This window comes from Xenopus laevis, chromosome 9_10L, assembly GCF_017654675.1.
Source record: "Xenopus laevis strain J_2021 chromosome 9_10L, Xenopus_laevis_v10.1, whole genome shotgun sequence".
NCBI classification, from domain to species: domain Eukaryota; kingdom Metazoa; phylum Chordata; class Amphibia; order Anura; family Pipidae; genus Xenopus; species Xenopus laevis.
This window is the reverse complement of record NC_054387.1, coordinates 108,546,877-108,564,879: the sequence shown is the minus strand read 5'-3', so window position 1 is coordinate 108,564,879 and position 18,003 is coordinate 108,546,877. Positions and strand designations below refer to the sequence as shown.

The following is an 18,003-nucleotide window of genomic DNA, read 5'->3' as shown; positions in this document are numbered from 1 at the left end:
CCGCGTCACATCTCTGTCCAAAAATATGCCTTCTGGTCATAAGATCTCCAAAAGAAGCAGAAATAACTTAATCTTCACTGCGGACTTGACTCATTCTTGGCTCAGACAGGCAGACACAGCCCCATGGCCCTGCTTTGTTTGTCTGTGTCTGAGACACTTCTCGATTCCCCAATTTGAGAGAAAAGCCCCTCACTCAACCCTTTTCTGTTCTTTCCTTTTGATGGAATATTAAATCCATATGATGCTGCCAGTAGCTTGCATAGTTTAGGCTGTGTTGCCTATTAAATCAACCGACGACGAGGGTGGGGGACAAAAAGCCCTTATACGACCCTAAAACACTACAGCCTAAGTTACATGTTGTGTTTTACATTTTAATCAGTCGCTATATAATTTATTTATTTATACCCTTGGCTGTTAAAGGGGAACTTCCCCCATTGCATAATGAAAACAAATGAAACTTTCCTAAATATCTTTTTTTACCATTTTTATTGCTTTAATCACTATGGAAAGCAGTATTTGTCTGGCTGTTTATATTTTCCGCACTCTGTAGCAGAAGCCAACTGATTAAAAGACCTGGAAGAGAACGGATTTCTGCGACATTGTTTTGCACCAGTGGCAATCTAATTCTCTACCTTGCAAGGACAAAACACGGAGTAGCTTCAATATCCCTGTGTAACCAGTTTAGCTTAAAGTAACATAAAAAAAAAGATGTTAAAAATTCGTTAGTATACATAAAAAAACAAAAACACCACCAAGACAAATTAAACTTTCAAATCACAAAGTCTTTATTAAGAAATAACTTACCGAAACTCCGCTTGCGCTCCTCTTCAGAAAGCAATCAGGCGATCCATTGTGAGACGCTCAATTTCTCCTCCCTGCCTTCCTTATAGGAGATAGCCAGGGAGGAGAAATCGAGCACCGCACAATGGATCGTCACCATGTCGCCTTTTCTGAAGAGGAGCTGAAGCCGAATTTTTGTAAGTTATTTCTTAATAAAGGTTTTGCGATTTTTGAAAGTTTAATTTGTCTTGGTGGTTTTTAAATTTTTTTTTGATGTTACTGGTCCGTTAAGACATAACAAAAAACTAATAGGGTACACTGCCCATTAAACAGTATATAGCAGTATGACTACAAGGTGGAAGAACAGAAATAAATACTGCAGCAAGAAAAACAAAAGCTCTTGGTCTTATTTTTCTTATACTTTCTCTTACAGTATTAAAAGCACAAACTTGAGGGTGTGGTAAAACACACTGAGCCAGTAACAGATTGAGAAAGAGATAGGAGGGATATGGGGGTTATGCCCAGGTGCAGTAAACTACAGCAACCAATCAGCAGTTATTGCTTACTATGGGTTGACACACTTGAACCAATTTAATGCCAAACATAATGTTATTATGTATTATGTATGGAGGGGGGAAGGATCCGATTTAAACATCAAGATGGGTATTCTGCAAGATTCCCCTTTATTAGACTTGATGACATTGGGTCAGAAATTGTATCCAATCAATATTTAATATCACTTTCCAGGCCTTATCAATATCCTAGGATTCCTTATACCGAATCAAAAAAATGGCTGACCTTGGAAGTTGAATCCTATAGAATATCAGGGCAATGTTACCTTTTTTTAACGTGGCTTCAATAAATATTGTTGTTGATCAAATACTCTTTCCAGACTATCATTTCAATTTGACGGATACCAAAGGGGATAGTTGCGGTAATAAATGCTAATGATTGCTAAGGACTGAAATTGATTACTCCATATGTATAATTGGTAAATAAGCCGATTGGCCTATGCCCGTGGTTACCAAATTATAGGGCTGGCCCTTCTAAGGGGGCAAAACCAGTGTAAAAGGGGGACCTAGACTGAAGACCAGTTAGGATAACATTTGAGGGTGAATATTTATATGGTGTCTTGCATATCCCTTAAACTACAGCAGAGTGCCTACTACCACCATGTTACAAGCTAATGGGGCCCAACCTTGGGGCAAATTCACTAAGCCGCGAAGCGCCGAACGCTAGCGTGAATTCGCTAGCGTTTGGCATTTTCGCTACTGCGCAAATTTACTAACGAACGCTGGCGTAGTTTCGCTAGTGTTACTTCGCAACCTTACGCCAGGCGATTCTTCGCCTGGCGTAAATTTCGCGTCGTATGCAAATTAGCCTTCGCTAGCGTAACTTCGCTTTATATAGCGAATCAACGCTAGCGCAACTCCGCAACCTTACGCTACCCCTGTGCGCAACTTTGGATTTTAGTGAATTTGGGGAGCCCTGGCGAAACTACGCCTGGCGAAGTGCGGCGAAGTTGCGCCTGGCGCAACTTCGCATCTTAGTGAATTTGCCCCCTTGTGTTTGACCATAAAGGGGGCCTAAATCCAAAAGGTCGGAAGACCTCTGATCTATATTTATTTCTGCCACCATAGGCATCTTCTCTGTACTGAACATATTGTAGCAGGAATTGTTTTTTCTAACCAAAAATAAGGGGCAATTCTACCCCAGGTTAAACTGTTGGCATAGGGGGAAACATGTGACTTTTCCCACATTTCATATTTATCGCTCTCTTTTTTGGGACTAAAACACAACAACATAGTAATTTAGGTTGAAAAAAAGACACTTGTCCATCAAGTTCAATACCATCTGAAGCCTTTCCTGAGCCCAAGATAGCAATCAGACCAGTCCCTGGATAAACTTTATGCTAAAAGCTTATTTAGGTAAACCTTGTATTTTCTCACTAAAAGCAAAACAACCCTTTATTGAAGCTATCTAATGTATCCACCAGTACAACCACTTCATTATCAGAATTCTACAACTACCCAGCTCTCCCTTTAAAAAATAAAATAAAATGGAAACCTCCTTTCTTCTAATCTCCATGCATGCCCTCTCTTGTCTACTAGATGGTCTTCTGAGACTACATCGTCAAAGAGTTTATTGTATGCCCCCTTTTATATAGCACATGGTTATATCTCCGCTTAAGTGCCTCTACACCAATGTAGACATTTCCAGTCTGGTCAGTCTTTCTTCATAATTGAGATTCTATAAACCATTAATCAGTTTAGTTGCCCTTCTATGGACTCTCTCTCTAATTAAGTAATACATGTATGAGTACAGGAGTGGAGACCAAAACTGTTAAGACATATTCTAGATGAGACCTTGCCAGAACTTCATAAAGGGGTAGAATAACCCTCTCCTCCTACGAATCTATAGCATTTTTAATACAGGATAATAGCTTGTTGGTCCTTGCAGCTGCTGATTGGCATTGCTTGCTACAGTCAAGTTTATTATCCATCTTAATTAGTACCCCTAGGTGCTTCTCCAACATTAACGAACAAATTAAAGTTATTTCAAAAGCAATGGTTTATACAGATCTGTATCAAAAGCTTGGACACAAGCCAAATAGATCATGATTACTGCAACATGACTGCCCAGCGTCCTACTTACTGCATCATAAAAAGCAATTACAGTCGCTTGAAACAATCTGTCCTTCATAAAGCCATGCTGGTTGCTACTTATAATTTAATTCTCCATAATCTAATCTTCAATGTGATTCTTTACCAAACTTTTAAATAATTTGCCCACCACAGATGTCAAACTTACAGGCCTATAATTGCCAGGCTGAGATCATAATCCCTTTTTAAACATCAGCCTAACGCCAGTTCAGAGGTACCAAACCAGATGAAAGCACATTTTAATAAATTTGAATAAAGTGGCACTGCCAAAAACTGAATTAAGCTCTTTAATACTCAATGATCTATTCCATCAGGCGCTGATGCCTTGTTCACATTAATTTTGAGCAAACATTTAAGAACCAAATCCTCTGTCAGTCATTGACCTTGTGGGTCTTGAAACTCTTGACTCGACTGTTGTATACGCTGTATACTGATTAAGCACATTTGCTTGTTCGGAGTATATTAATAAGGAACTTATTGCTTCACAAGCAAAGATGGATCCCAAAACATATTTGAATTATTTCAATAGTAAAAAGATGTAGATTGAGAATGTGCCTCAATTAAAAATGTAATGTATTTGATGATACCTAGAACAAGCAATTAAAAATTCAATTTGATTATGCCCAGAACAAGCACATTTGCTTGTTCTGAGTCTAATCAAATAAATTCCATTTTTAATGGAATCACATTCTCGAGCTACATCTTTTTACTATTGATATATAAAAATTGCTAGAATGTTGAAAATACAATTCTCGTTGACTTTTATGGCATCTCGATAGGTGTTAGGTGGCAAGATTTTTATTTGCTAAATCAAAAAAATGGTGGAATTTTTTTTTTTCCTGAGATTTCTGCAATTGCATCTTTTTTTTGGCTGGGGGCATTTTTTTGTCAAAAGATTGAACTTGTAGTTTAATAAATCACCCACCTATTTTTAGATGGTAACCAATGAACTAAATGGTTGTTTTGTTTTTTTTTCAGTATTATAGAGGCTGACGAGTGAATATAAAGCAGCAAGAAAATGTTTGACACACACAGTACAAGAGCAGGGCAGGTGCATCATAAGTTTCCATCTACATCAGTTTAATGGATATACAAATCTTTGTTTCATTAGATATTTTTAGGCAATAAACAAACTGAGCAACATTATTGGCATCCCATCGAAACATAAATATATAAATTACACTTTTATACAGGGTTTTCTTTTTCTTTACGCAGACACAGACATTCATGTGCATAACATTATGAATTGTACACTTAATTGCAGAAGAGCACACGCAACTGAATACAGGTATTTCCAGTTTGGGCTTTGGATGCAACTTTGTGAGGAAATGATTACAGCGTAAGGCAGGAACGACCAGCCTGCGTCCCTTTAACGGTTTGAGAAAACTTACAGAGGTCCATGGGTGGTCATCCCCAATGTAAAGGTCAACTATTTTTTTTAAGACTATTGTGGAAACTTAAAATGGCAATGGCTTATGGGAATGTCCTCTAAGGAAAATGATGATTTGAGATGCTATGCTATTCAATGTTAAATAATTAGCTTAATCTCTTTAAAATAGGTTTTCTTTTGCCAAAAATGCATTTTGGCTATAAATTCTGAAATTACATTTTTGGCTCACACAGGCATAGTTATTTTTAAAGACTCTTTAACATATATAATCTTACATGTGAATGTTGGCACATGTATGTACAATGACAGTTTCCATGCTACAATAGACCCTCAACATCAGTCGAACTATTTTCAGCAGGAAGCATGGAAATATTGATAAATCCCCCATAACCTCAAAAATAATGTGTTGTTTACTAAATTGGGCTTAAGCTCTAAAACTACCAGGGTTATGGACAAACCTTTTGAGCAGCCAATCAGTTAATTTGCAGTCTCTCTTTTAATTGCAATAGACAAGTAAAATCTAAAGATTAATTGGTTGCTACATCTTACAGACCAGGGTAAAATAATACTGGGTACAACCATATCTATTTTACTTTCACTTTGTAGGGTTCTTGGACTCAACCCATGATTCACTAGACACAGCACCTGCTTAAAATAGCTGTTCTAATGCCCATTAGGCATAAAGCATTGCAATCAACCGGAGGTCTCAGGCCCCCAACTACTGGAGGACCATAGGTATTTGCACCATGCTATACACAACTGTATGTACAAACTCAAATCCCTCAACTCAAAGGGTTCATATATGCGGATTACTGGTTCCAACTAAGCCTTATTCGTACCTTAAGATCTGCCTTTGTCCAAGTAAGGCGGATACATATGTGTAAGGAAATAGATTAAAAGTTTTTGCAGTTAACCTGCAAATGCCTGGCTCTATTTCCTTATACATAAGAGCATATTTCTGTATGGTAACAGATACAAGGTGGGGAGGTTTGTGCATACACCCATAGAGTGAATGATTTGGGGTTATGCATACAGCTGTATATACCATGATGAGTGTACAGATGGTCCTCCTGGTGTTCGGGGGTCAGAGACACTAATAAAAATGGCTTTCTACACCCTGCTGAGAAAGAGCGCATTAACTTACAATGTCTTAAGGTCTACTGCAGTATGAAAATGTGTATTTATCTGCAACGGCAGAAACATTATTTCATGCATGTGAAAACTGTCCATTTAGCAGCAACCTAAAAAATCCAAGCTCATGCTTGTTTGAAAATGAAATTATACCCTATTTATAAATCGGGGGTATCGTTCCACCCCCTCCCCCCAATGAAACAGGAACAGAAATGAAACCACCACTTGTATGTGGAAAATATCCCTTCTCTGCATATCATTAATACATTTAAAGTGCCTTACTGCTTCCCACGGCAGATCTGTAAATCGTAAAAGGCAATTTTATAATGGCCACAAGATGGTTTTGTCATATTGAAAAAATGGGTTCATTCCATGGGCCTCACCACTTATAAATGCAAATTGGCAGAGACGGAATATTAGGTACACAGAATAAGCGAAGCTTCATAATTTACATAAGTTTGTATATACAGAAAAAGGGAAAATATCATTAAAATAATATATAAACAGGGTATAATTTCCCTTTTACGATATTTACTCAACCAAAATAATAAGAAGGAGTTTATGCGTGTGTGTGTGCATTCCCACGTGTTCTATGTGTGTGTGTATTTGTATGTGTGTTTGCATGTACATTTCACACACTGCCATGCTTCCATACTAGTATTGTGTTCCATTCTCAGCATTTTTAAATGCAAACGATACCTTATTTAGTAATAAAACGACTCTCAAACTGACTTTGCCCTTCATGCAGACTATTTAAAATAAAGCCTTACTTTGCCGTAAATCAATCTGTCATATATTAACACTGTGTTAACATAACATGTTAACATAACATTAACAGTGTTATTAACATTAACACTGTCCTCTGCATGAATAGGGATGTTATGGAGCGTTCATTGATATGAATTGAATTGCTGGGAACAAGTCGTTGGACCTATTGATATAGGAGTCAGTATTAGGAGGAAGAAAGGATAATGTGCATCAAGTGGTTAATATGGTGGGTGTACTGATACCCATTCATGATTTTCAGTACTACAAGGTTGCCTGTAACTTGCAACTTAGGAGGGAACATAAGGGCAACTTTGTTCCAATATCATAACCAATATGGATCAATTAGTCGTGATCCAAGATACAAAGTCCCTATGTTTTGCCCTTTGAGTCTGAATGGCGCAACAACAAGATTTAGGACAGGGTAAGCCCAGCAACCATATAAAGATAGGATAGGGCTAGATCTATTTACTACCCGATGTATGCCAGTTTAGGACAGAGTTTAACTCCCACACCAATCTGGATTCTACCAACCTAGTGGAAGCCAAAAAACACATTACGATTTCCATAAAACCTTTACACTTAAAACCATGACAGGCTCAATGGCGTTCAAAGGCAGGGTGACATTTGGAAATATATATATATATTTTTAAATATATATATATATATATATATATAGAGAGAGAGAGAAAGATGTTTCATTGGAGATTTGCCATATGGGAGGAGCAATTTCCAAAAAAGAATTTTCAAAAACAGCAGTAAGACATAGGATATCATACACCTTGTGCTCAAACACTTATTGGCAAAAGCTACAGTATAGCTAAAAATATCTGTTATGTTTAGGACATGGTGCTACAAAAATATGACCACAGTATGTATATATATATTTTTTGGTTCAAGAAAACATAGCAGGCTTTCTTACTTATATAAAAATGTTAATTTTAGATAAAAATACAAACTTCAACTTTACAAAAAAAGAACACAATTCTGTTGAATACACATAAGCATACTTTTTTTTTTTTTTACCAAAAATAAAGAATTTTAGGATTTGTTCAAACACACGTAGCAAATATTTTTTTCCCTTGCTACTGTGACACTGTACAATGCACTTACAAGAATAAAAATGTCCATCTCACGTCTATTTTTTTTTTCCTTTTTTTTTTTTGCTATGTGAAAATGTTGGTTGTGTATGATAAAATAATAACTTGCCAGAAAAAAAAAAAAGAAAGAAAATTAGCGCTATTAGGCAACTGGCACAAGTGTGATGTTTCACGGATATCCCATGATTTATTAATGTACATTTTATTTAAAATTATTAAATTATGCAGACACAACGGAAACAAAAGTTCGGGGGGGGGGGTGATATATATACACACAGTATATATATATATATATATGTTTGAATACAACTCATTAGATTGCACCCTGCTAGAAAATAATACTATGGATTCATAGTAGACCTCTACAGGTTCTTAGAATATAATTTCCATTGGACATTAAAACAAGGGAGAAGGTAGCTAGGGAACAATTTAAGTAGATTCACTCTTGCAAGTATAACATGCAACCTCTTTCTTCTGTTTGCCTCCAAGTTCAGAATGACCATAGTTGTAGTAAACATCAGATCAGATGTTGGCTTAGGTTATTTTAACAGAGCTAGGCCAGTGAAAGTTACTTCTGACTGGTTTATACAGGTTAGTGGACCAATGGAGTTTGCTCATTCCACTACAGAAAACATATGCTTACAATTCATACAACAGTTTGGTTCTCTGACCTATAAAACTCATAACACTCAGTGGTTGAGGTCCAACCATTGACCAGGGGCCCTGTTAGCTCATAAGGAGGTTACAGATATGGGAAAACATTGGTGATCACTCATACAACCATAGTTCCAAGAATATCTAGGACAGTTAAGTTCTCCACCAAATCTCACCTGAACCAACTCTAAACTGGGCTTTCAGACATATCAAGGACAGCAAACAGGCATTCTCCTTAAATCTCACCTTAACTACAATTAAGGCTGAGCCTACCACCCTTACCCTGGCACTACTCAGGTCCCCACTGGGGGCCAGCCCCATAGTTTTGGAATCACTGCTCTAGAGAGTGATTCTAACCACATTCACTTCAGTATCGGTTTACACACGGAGCATAAACGTTTACAATAGGTGCACACAGATCAGCATTTCATATCACTATGTTGGGTCTCATTTCTCTTTTGCAATATTGCACATCAGCATACATTTGTTATTCTGCTCAATGATAAAGGCTATTAACCTTAAGAACGGGCAGCTCTTTGTATTTCCAGAAACAACTGCTAAGTTGGAATTTCTTCAATAATTACAAAATAATACATTATCTAATATTTTATGCCTGCATAGCCAGCAAGAGTGAATCCACCTAAAACAAATCCAACACTAAAGAGCTCTTCCTCTGCCCAATAGGATTAGACCTATGTCTAGCAGTCATCGACCACTATAGAGGCAGATGGTTGCTTAGTGCTAGGATGGTGCTGTTATATTTTATTTACCCCAAAGCTTAATAGGATTGTTATGTTTAATTAAAAAAAAAAAAAAAGTCCACTTAAGGCTTCCCAGGTTTTTGTGAAGACTTTAAACACCACTGAGCAAGGATGCATTGTTTTTGTAGCTTCTGCGTAGACACATTCATTTGATACATTCCTGGCTTTTCTTTGCCATGTTTCTATCAATAAACATCCATCTTAAATCAGCAAAAGCAGGCACATCTCTTGACATAAAGCACCGTTGCTTGGACATCAGGCCTCTATTCAATCTCTTATGTTTGCAGTACTTTTAATGTGATATCCTTCTTTCCACCATCCGCCATCTTGTTTTGTTGCTGCAGTTTTTCTGACAGGGGAAGCGGTCTCTTCTCTGTAAGAGTGCTGCAATACTTGCTTTGATGTCACATTAAAGAAATGTACATTGTTCCTTTGTTCTCACAGAGTGTCGTTTGAACAAGTTTTTTTTTCCTGTCTTTCTGCACAAGAGAACAAAAACGAAACAGTCAATAAAGCACCATACGTAGAAGATTCGGGAATGTAACATGGAGTACACATCCGAGTCCCAGATGGTTCTGTCTAGCTTATTTTCACCTCACATCTGCAAATGAAATTAAAAAAAAAAAAACAAAAATAAAGAATCAGAACACATTTTAGGGTCACTTCTAAAAAGCAAATAAAATTTGGTGGAAATTGCAGTCCATACATTGCTTAGTCAGTCCACAAAATCATAAATATATCAATAAAATGTTCTTCATTTGTTCTTAATAAAATGCTGTTACTATTTGTATTTTAAACAAACCCTACGACAATTTTTAAAAGATCCCCCTCTCGGTATTGTTTTCTATTGATCACTGCACAATAGTTGTCAAAAAAAGGAACAAAAGATTGCATTTTCCACATTCTCCTTCAGAAATATGTCTACAAAATCTTTCAACACCCTATTTCTATTCAAGAGCTTTTAAAAATGTTCATGGTGATCAGAAGGGTTTTGATCTCCATGCCAAGAGCAGTGGCCATCGCCTGACAGTGATCCTATTAGTGTCCAATAAAAAGGGTGATTATCTGGGAGTTTTAAACTTGGAAATCCAAGCGGGTATATATGCCTAATGTCCTCAAGAAGAATGAGTGGAGAGGATTTACTATGGAGAGGATCTACTATGGTCTACTGAGACCATAAGTGCCTTTCTACAAGTCTGTGCACCATTATTTTTGGAGACATATTTTGTAAACAATGAATGACTTTCACTTTAACCCATTTCCAGATGCAAAAAAAAATAAGCTATGACATCCCTTTTCATTCTGCAACTCTGGTTTGCCAAAAGTGGACCATGCACTGCTGAAGATGACCTTTAAAACAGAGTCTATAGATGCTCTGCTGGCAATAGCAAACAATTTAGAACACCTCAGTCTAACTTGTGAGTCATAATGAGTTGCACTCATTATCATCACGTGTTTTTGATCATTCATTCAAAGGAATAGTATTGACAGTCATTCCAACCATCGTAGGGGTCATCTTTGACTTCTTGTACCAACAGTTTCAATATATGAGAAAGTCTTGAACAAGCGCTAGGCTCTCTCTTTTACAATCATTTCAGTGGCCAGTTGGCTCAAGAATAAACAACACTATTGCACAAGAAGAACTCCCAGCATTCCTCTGCAGCTGTTAATCTGCAAAGGTTGTTTCACAGGTTTAACCAATATTAACCTCAAGTTCAAATTCAGAAGTTAGCATTGCTTATCTTATGACTTTGAAATGTAACCCAAGTTTAATTTACACTCTTTTTTTTTTTTACTGCTGGCTCTTCAGGCCTCATTAGCATCAAGATCAAGGGATTAAACAATCTTGCATCATTAACTTGATTTTTTTTCCCCTCGAAGTTTGGTTTTATGGCACACAAATATTCCCACCCTCTCTGGACTAAAAAGCTTTCTCTCCTTCTTGATCTAAAACAAATATTTGAACATTAAGTAACAAAAAAGTGTGCATTAAGAGATTAGTGCTGCAAAAACTTGGATCGCTTCATGCTTTCGACAATCAGTTCCGCTTCTGCTCGAGGAATACAAAGGACTGAAAAAAACACCTGATTCCAAACAAACAACAGGCAAGGGCTTTGTTCGTTCATATAAATGTGTGTTTATGTCCGTACACTTACAAATGTCCAAAGTTGGATAGACTGCTCTACTTTTAAGTGATTTTAAGTTGAATCTGGTAAAAAGTAAAAACACCCTAACTCTATTTAGATATTTCACACAAATATATTATAAATACTTTCTAATCTATATGATTTGTATACAATAAAGTATATAAAGTTTTGTGTAAATACATCTAAATAGATGAATACAAGCTGAAACTCCATACAGAAGCATGCCCAATGCTGTTCTACACATGGTTTGGCCATGTCAGTAACTACAAGTATTTTTGGCATTATCCACAGACCACAATAGGTGGCCATGAGGGCCATAACCATGGACCATGTAATGTACTCATCACATTTCTAAGCAGCAGCTGCAAAACGCCAATTATTGCCGTTGGACACTTTCCACTGCGAGCAATGTGAATGTTTCTGGCAAAGTCCTTAATGCATGACTGTCACCTGAGAACACGTGGGAGATTGTTATCAAAATACTTTATATTTCTACGGCCCAAAGGAACCAATCAGCAGATAAAATGTACTGGTTTGCTGTTTTAAAACAAATATCCAATTGGCTGCTGTAGGTTACTAGACTAGGTTGTACAAATGACATAAAACTTTTTCAAATTGTCTACATGAGTTCAACAAAATTATTTTAGATGGTGAAAAATGCATATTTTTTTTTTTTTTATAAAAGGGGTTATAAACCCCATTTAAGTTAAAAGCAGGCTGCTAAAAAAAATGATAACGGAGTTTAGTTGATCTCTTTTTAAAATTAACTTTCCTTCCTAGGTCAAATCTTAATGTTTACTTTCTCACAAATCCACGATATTTGACAGGCTAATCCTCTGTGAAATTATATTTAGATTTAAGACATCGTAGAGATTTCTGGCCACCATAGTTGCACTTCTGGGGCACTCATGGGCTGACAATACTGCCCCTGGCAAAGCTCTATTACATATATATTTAATATGTGACTCCTGAGAAAACTCTTAATGTGCTAGCTCACATTTTCTATATCATCTTTTCATTTCCTGACACAGGGAAGCTTAATTAAGTTCCTTTGATATCCTTCCAACCTCCAGCAAATAGCTTCAAAACAGATATTCATCTAACTAAAAGGCTGCTATATGTGCCTCAAGATCAAGAAAATGGGGCTTAATGTTTTAAATACCTAGATGTTTTTCAGAAGAAAACATTTTCCATATTCTTGTCCATTAATGCAGGACAGACACCGTTTTATATTAATGAATAGAAAATGTCTGAGAACCCCCGGCCTGAAAATGCTCTTATGGAATTTGTGGGCTATAAAGCACCTGTACTGGAAGTTAAGGCATTTCCCATTTAAATGAACAGGATCCAAAGGAGGTGGTGTGTTGCATTTTTCAAGTGCCACGCTGAAAAGTGACATGTGTTGGCGAGTTTTATAGCCAAAAAAAAAACACACAGTCAAGGAAAAGTAACAGGTAATATGCGTTCTCAAAGATCCAGGCCTCCTACTCTAGAACTGTCCAAAAGTTACAAGAGGAGGTCTATGTTGTACCATGTGGCATAATAGCAAATGTCTTTCATATGTCTTGGCCAGCAATGGGTGATCTTGACAACTGCCTACAGCAGTGATCCCCAACCAGTAGCTCGCGAGCAACATGTTGCTCTCCGACCCCCTTGGATGTTGCTCCCAGTGGCCTCAAAGCAGGCACTTATTTTTGAAATCCAGGCTTGAGGCAAGTTTTGGTTGCATAAAAACCAGATGCATTGTCAAACAGAACCTCCTGTAGGCTGCCAGGCCACATAGGGACCACCAAATAGCCAATCACAGCCCTGATTTGGCACACCAGGGAGTGTTTGCATGCCTGTGTTGCTCCCCAACTCTTTTTATTTTTTTAATGTGGCTCATGGGTAAAAAAAAAGGTTGGGGACCCCTGGTATACAGCTTGCAGTCGCAGTAAGATGTCATATGGTACTATTTGCCTAATACAAACATTAAGATATGATTGTAAAATTACCTAACTTTTGTGGGTCTTTCTCAAACTTTTATAAAGGAGATACCAATCTATCCCCTTAGAAGTGCTAAAGAGAAAATATGTATCTGTATTTATTGACATTTACATCAATTTTTATCAAATATTTACTAAACCATATGGATATGTCTGTATGGATGACCTTAAGCTAATGTAAAGCTGACCTAAAAGAAATTTGTTAAATTATCATGAAAAAAATGCAAAACACAAGACATATTTTATGGACTGAGTACGCTTTGGATCTGCTCAATGCCTTTTGCCATTTCCACTTCAAAACTGGACACCGTTTATCCTGCAAGAAAAACATTATAAATCTTGCAATCCAATCATGCACGATGACCCCACAAATCAGCCATAATGACACACTGAGAATGAGTGCAGTTCTCTCCAGATCAGAAAAGGTGAAGCATGAGAAAAAAAAGGGGTGAGACAGCCGAGGAATGCAAGATGTTTAGGGTGATGTATAGCTTGAAGGAACAGCCAATCATATCTAATCTCTTTGCAGCCTTCAGGTAACAAAGTGTCAAGATTGAAACAAGTGATTGTGCTGATGTGATACGAAATTGATTAAAAGGCTTGTATTGTCATTGCTCGGTGCGGTTATTTTCAGCTGAAGGTTCCTACCTGCCGTTCAAAATTACTTTCCAGATGGTTATTAGGTTGGCTTTAGTTTTTTTCTTTTCCGTTTTTTACCTGTTTCCCTAGTCCTTCCTGTTAACACAAGGGCAGGGCTGGTGAACAGGCCTAAGGAAATGTATTTTCGCTTAGTTATGGATAGAAATACTTCCTGATGTCCTGAAATAAAACTTGTTACCTTGCGGGTTTTTCCCGGCTTGCTCACACAACAGCTGAAAGCATACAGGGAGGGCATCATCCAAGCCACCTTGGCAGGAAAGTGATTTTCATATTCAATCATACTTAAATCATACCGCCAATCATACTGCGATGTCTGGTTGAATAACAAGTTCCCAGGGATTCGCATTAGATACGCATATTTAAATAAATGATCCAAATATTTAATATATTTACATTTGCTTTTAATGAAAACATATTCTTAAGTAAGCAAAGTTGCTCATGCATGGGTTATCTCAGTGGTGGCCAGACACGGGCAAGACTGCAAACATCTCCTTGTTTGAGCATACTTGTCTCAATGAAAGTTAGAGATTAACTCATCTGAAGTCAAGCACCATAATACAGCGTATAACGTTGGCCTATCTGCAGCCAACAAGCTTCACCCCAATTCTAGCAGCAGTTGAAACAATTGAAAAGAACGACACAAGGCTGTTCCAACTCAACACGTGGTTTTGAACTAGCAAAAGTTGGATGACTTGGAAACTGATTTACGAACACCTCTATTTTAGGTACAATTTGATTTATAGGGTAGATACAGATTATTACACTAAAAGCCAGGAAGAAGCCCATAAATTAAGTATGGAATATAGCACCTCTTACTCACGTATACATTTCAATATGCAAATATTAATTTGATGGTAATTGATAACTGCAGAGATAAGAGATAATCTGCACTAAAATAATAATACTCTTATGTAAGAATATTAAACTCTGTGCCACCTACCAACCCTAACAAAGTCACGCACAACTTCTCTGCCTTATAGATATGGGCAAATTAGTCCCAGAATACAGATTTGGCAGAAATGGTAAATTTATTCAGACACAAACAGCAAACACTTTATCTTCAACAATTAGTAAGGCAAGCACACCATGGACAAGGATACCTCTTGCATGCACTGACAACAGTAAATGATTAGCAAAGTTTTATAACTTTTTAGAACATCTAAAGGTTCTGTCTCGTTCTTCCATTTTCATATCAATCTTGATGAAACAGTACATCTGCATAGCTATATAATCTATCCAATACAACTAACCAGTTTAAGTCCTCTTCCTAATAAGATTCAGAGGGTTTAGTTCCGATCAATTTTTGCCTATCACAATCCTTCAAATTGCCCCCTTTGGATGAATCGATTTGCTCATTCCTTTATATCCTTTTGAGTCCAAGCTATCGGGGGATGATAGATGGGAGAGGCTTTGGAGGCAATATTTGTGTCTCAGAACCACTCTCCCCCCAGCCCCGGTCATATTTTATTTTTGAAATATAAATAGAAAGTTAATAGAATGAGGATAAGGGTGAAATGGGAATGGCAAGAGAAAAACATGGCAGAAATCAGTGTGTGTACAGTGATGCTTTTTGCCAAACGTTTGGACGTCTTTTCTCACCCTTTCTAAAATTCTAAACTTCACCCAAGCTCTTCCAAGTTCACCTTCCCCGCTCATCTTCTCATGTCTATCTACTTGGTAATAAAAAACAACACATCGAATAGAACTTACCAGTTTCTTCTTCTCGATAATCTGAATTAGAATTTGCTGTACACGTGCATTCCAGATGTTCCTCTAACCGCACAAGAACTTCTTTTAATTTGGGTTTCTTTCTTACATATTCTACTTTTGCCACCTATGGTAAAGTAAAAAAAAACACATATTTAGATAAACAAATCAGGTATCTAACTTTTGGTTTCTAAATGATTATCCAGTATTCATGTCAAAACTTTGCAAATACATGGGGAAGTTCAGCACAGTATTGATGTTTTCTCCATCTGTGATTTTCAGCCAACGGGCCGGTCTGCTTTTTGTCTAATGGACAGATTAGGGTCTGAACATAAGATGATTGTTTTGTCTTGTTCCCTTAGTTTCTATGAAAATGTTACTGAGTATGTAGCTTTAGGCCACCCCTACAAGGAGCCCCTATGCCACAAATTAGCCCACGCCTGCACCCAGAAAAACTGCTTTGGCCTGGGTGCAGACACACATGGCAGATTTTGGATAACCGACAATCGCCACATGTGGCATTAGCTTTAGTCCTCTCAAGAACCTGAAATAGCACTACTGGTGCAACATCATTATCTCTGTTCAAAGAGCAAAAATATACTGACAAAAGGAGTAGCATCAACAACATGTTAGCACAGGCTGTTTTAAACATTATTCTACAGGCAAATTGAAGGGTAAAGTGATCCTTTAGTGCCTTTCCATGCAGCAGACTTGTAAACACTATAAACACAGAGTCTTTCAGATGGGGCATCTGTGGCTCTTGCTCTAGATTGCTAAAAAATATCACAGTCCCAAATATGACCCTTCTGCTGTTTTGACAAGAGAAAAGAAGACAAAGTAGCAGGACTACCATGAAATATGTCTCCATTCAAACAGGAAAATGCACAATTAGTTAGTAGAGTTAAAGGAAATCCTGATGCTCTAAATGACATTTACAATAAAACATTATTCGAAAATTAGATCTCTATAAACTAATGACACATGGGCAATTAATGGAAGTGCATCAACCTCCTACTATTCCTAATCCACGGTGGACCAGTCACTTTACACTGACTCGGGTTCAGAGCAGAAGGTGAAGCCTCAAGTTCATAACCGTTGACATCTTAGTCATGGTCTCCTGTGAGTAAATGCAGCTAAACTTGGATGACCAGGTTTAATATTCGTTCCATTAGCCCATGATTCAAATGGCTAGGGTAAGTATGAGGGACCCAAAATGGTATTGCTTCCTTTGAATTGTTCAGATTGTTTGTACAAAGCGCATAACAATCACATCCGCAAGAAGTGAAGAGGAACAGCAGCAGCTCATCTCATTTGCTGATGCACCATGAACTGGCCAACATTTGCAGGTGAAATTTTCAAACCTGCCCAATTCCCGAACCAACCAGAATCTATAGTACGTGGTTATCGGACAGGTTGGAAAGCCACCATACACATACCAATAATAATACAACACAGGTATCATTTGCACATTATATGCATGGCCAGTTTAGCAACCAGCCACTTGGCCCTAGACATTCTGTAGAGAGAAAGTATGAAGCCACACGAAGATGCATCAAAGAGAATGTCACTATCAGGGTGATTTTCCAGCACTTCCAAATAACAAACCATATTAACAAGAGGTTATTGTACTATCATTTTCCCATGACGATATTTTCAAAAGAAAAACTAAATGTCACTCCAAAAACAGAATCCTACTATAATATCAGAAACAGTTGCTTGGCAACAAAACTGGCCCTTTAACTCCTACTTACAGAGTTTCCGGAGGTTATTTCTTATAAACAGCCATATTTTATTCTCCTTCATTTTTATTGTGCCAACACATAGACACAGTGATTTACAGAGATTGAACATTATTTACGTCAGTCCGTGCTCTAGTTCAGCTTAAAGTCTAAGGATATCAAAGGTGGATTCAAGATCTACAGAAGTATGTCGGGAGTTGCTCACAGCAGCCAGACCACATTAAAAGAATGTTTACACTTCTATTAGAGCACATGTATGTTTGGGGAGTGCTCCCAGTATATTATTTCTACAGAAGTGCTTTAAAACTATTTGTCACAGAAAATAAAATCCCAGAGACTATTATCCCCATTGCTACTATAGGCACCACCTCTCCCTACTATACCTACTATCCTACAGTCCCTTCCCAGAGACTATTATCCCACTGCTACTATAGGCACCATCTCTCCCTACTATACCTGCTATCCCACAGTCACAGTCCCTTCCCAGAGACTATTATCCCACTGCTACTATAGGCACCATC

The 18,003-nt window shown here is 37.5% G+C and overlaps 1 protein-coding gene across 5 annotated transcripts in view; it reads right to left on the bottom strand.

The window, feature by feature from the left end:
* Positions 1-4,506: 4,506 nt before the first annotated feature.
* The window catches only part of pdgfa.L (platelet derived growth factor subunit A L homeolog), a 36,824-nt gene continuing 23,327 nt past the window's right edge, over positions 4,507-18,003 (bottom strand). The window contains exons 5-8 of one of the 5 annotated variants that reach the window (XR_005964217.1): positions 15,747-15,870; positions 14,025-14,144; positions 6,813-9,845; positions 4,507-6,766 (exon numbers count right to left, since the gene is read on the bottom strand). Coding sequence is in view for 4 of the 5 variants with exons in the window: in XM_041577256.1 (XP_041433190.1) it covers positions 14,056-14,144; positions 15,747-15,870 (213 nt within the window). In the remaining variant the exon portion in view is untranslated. Of the gene's footprint in view, positions 9,846-14,024; positions 14,145-15,746; positions 15,871-18,003 lie in introns of all 5 variants that reach the window. The other 4 variants (XM_041577256.1, XM_018236408.2, XM_018236409.2 and 1 more) reach the window with 4 other exon arrangements.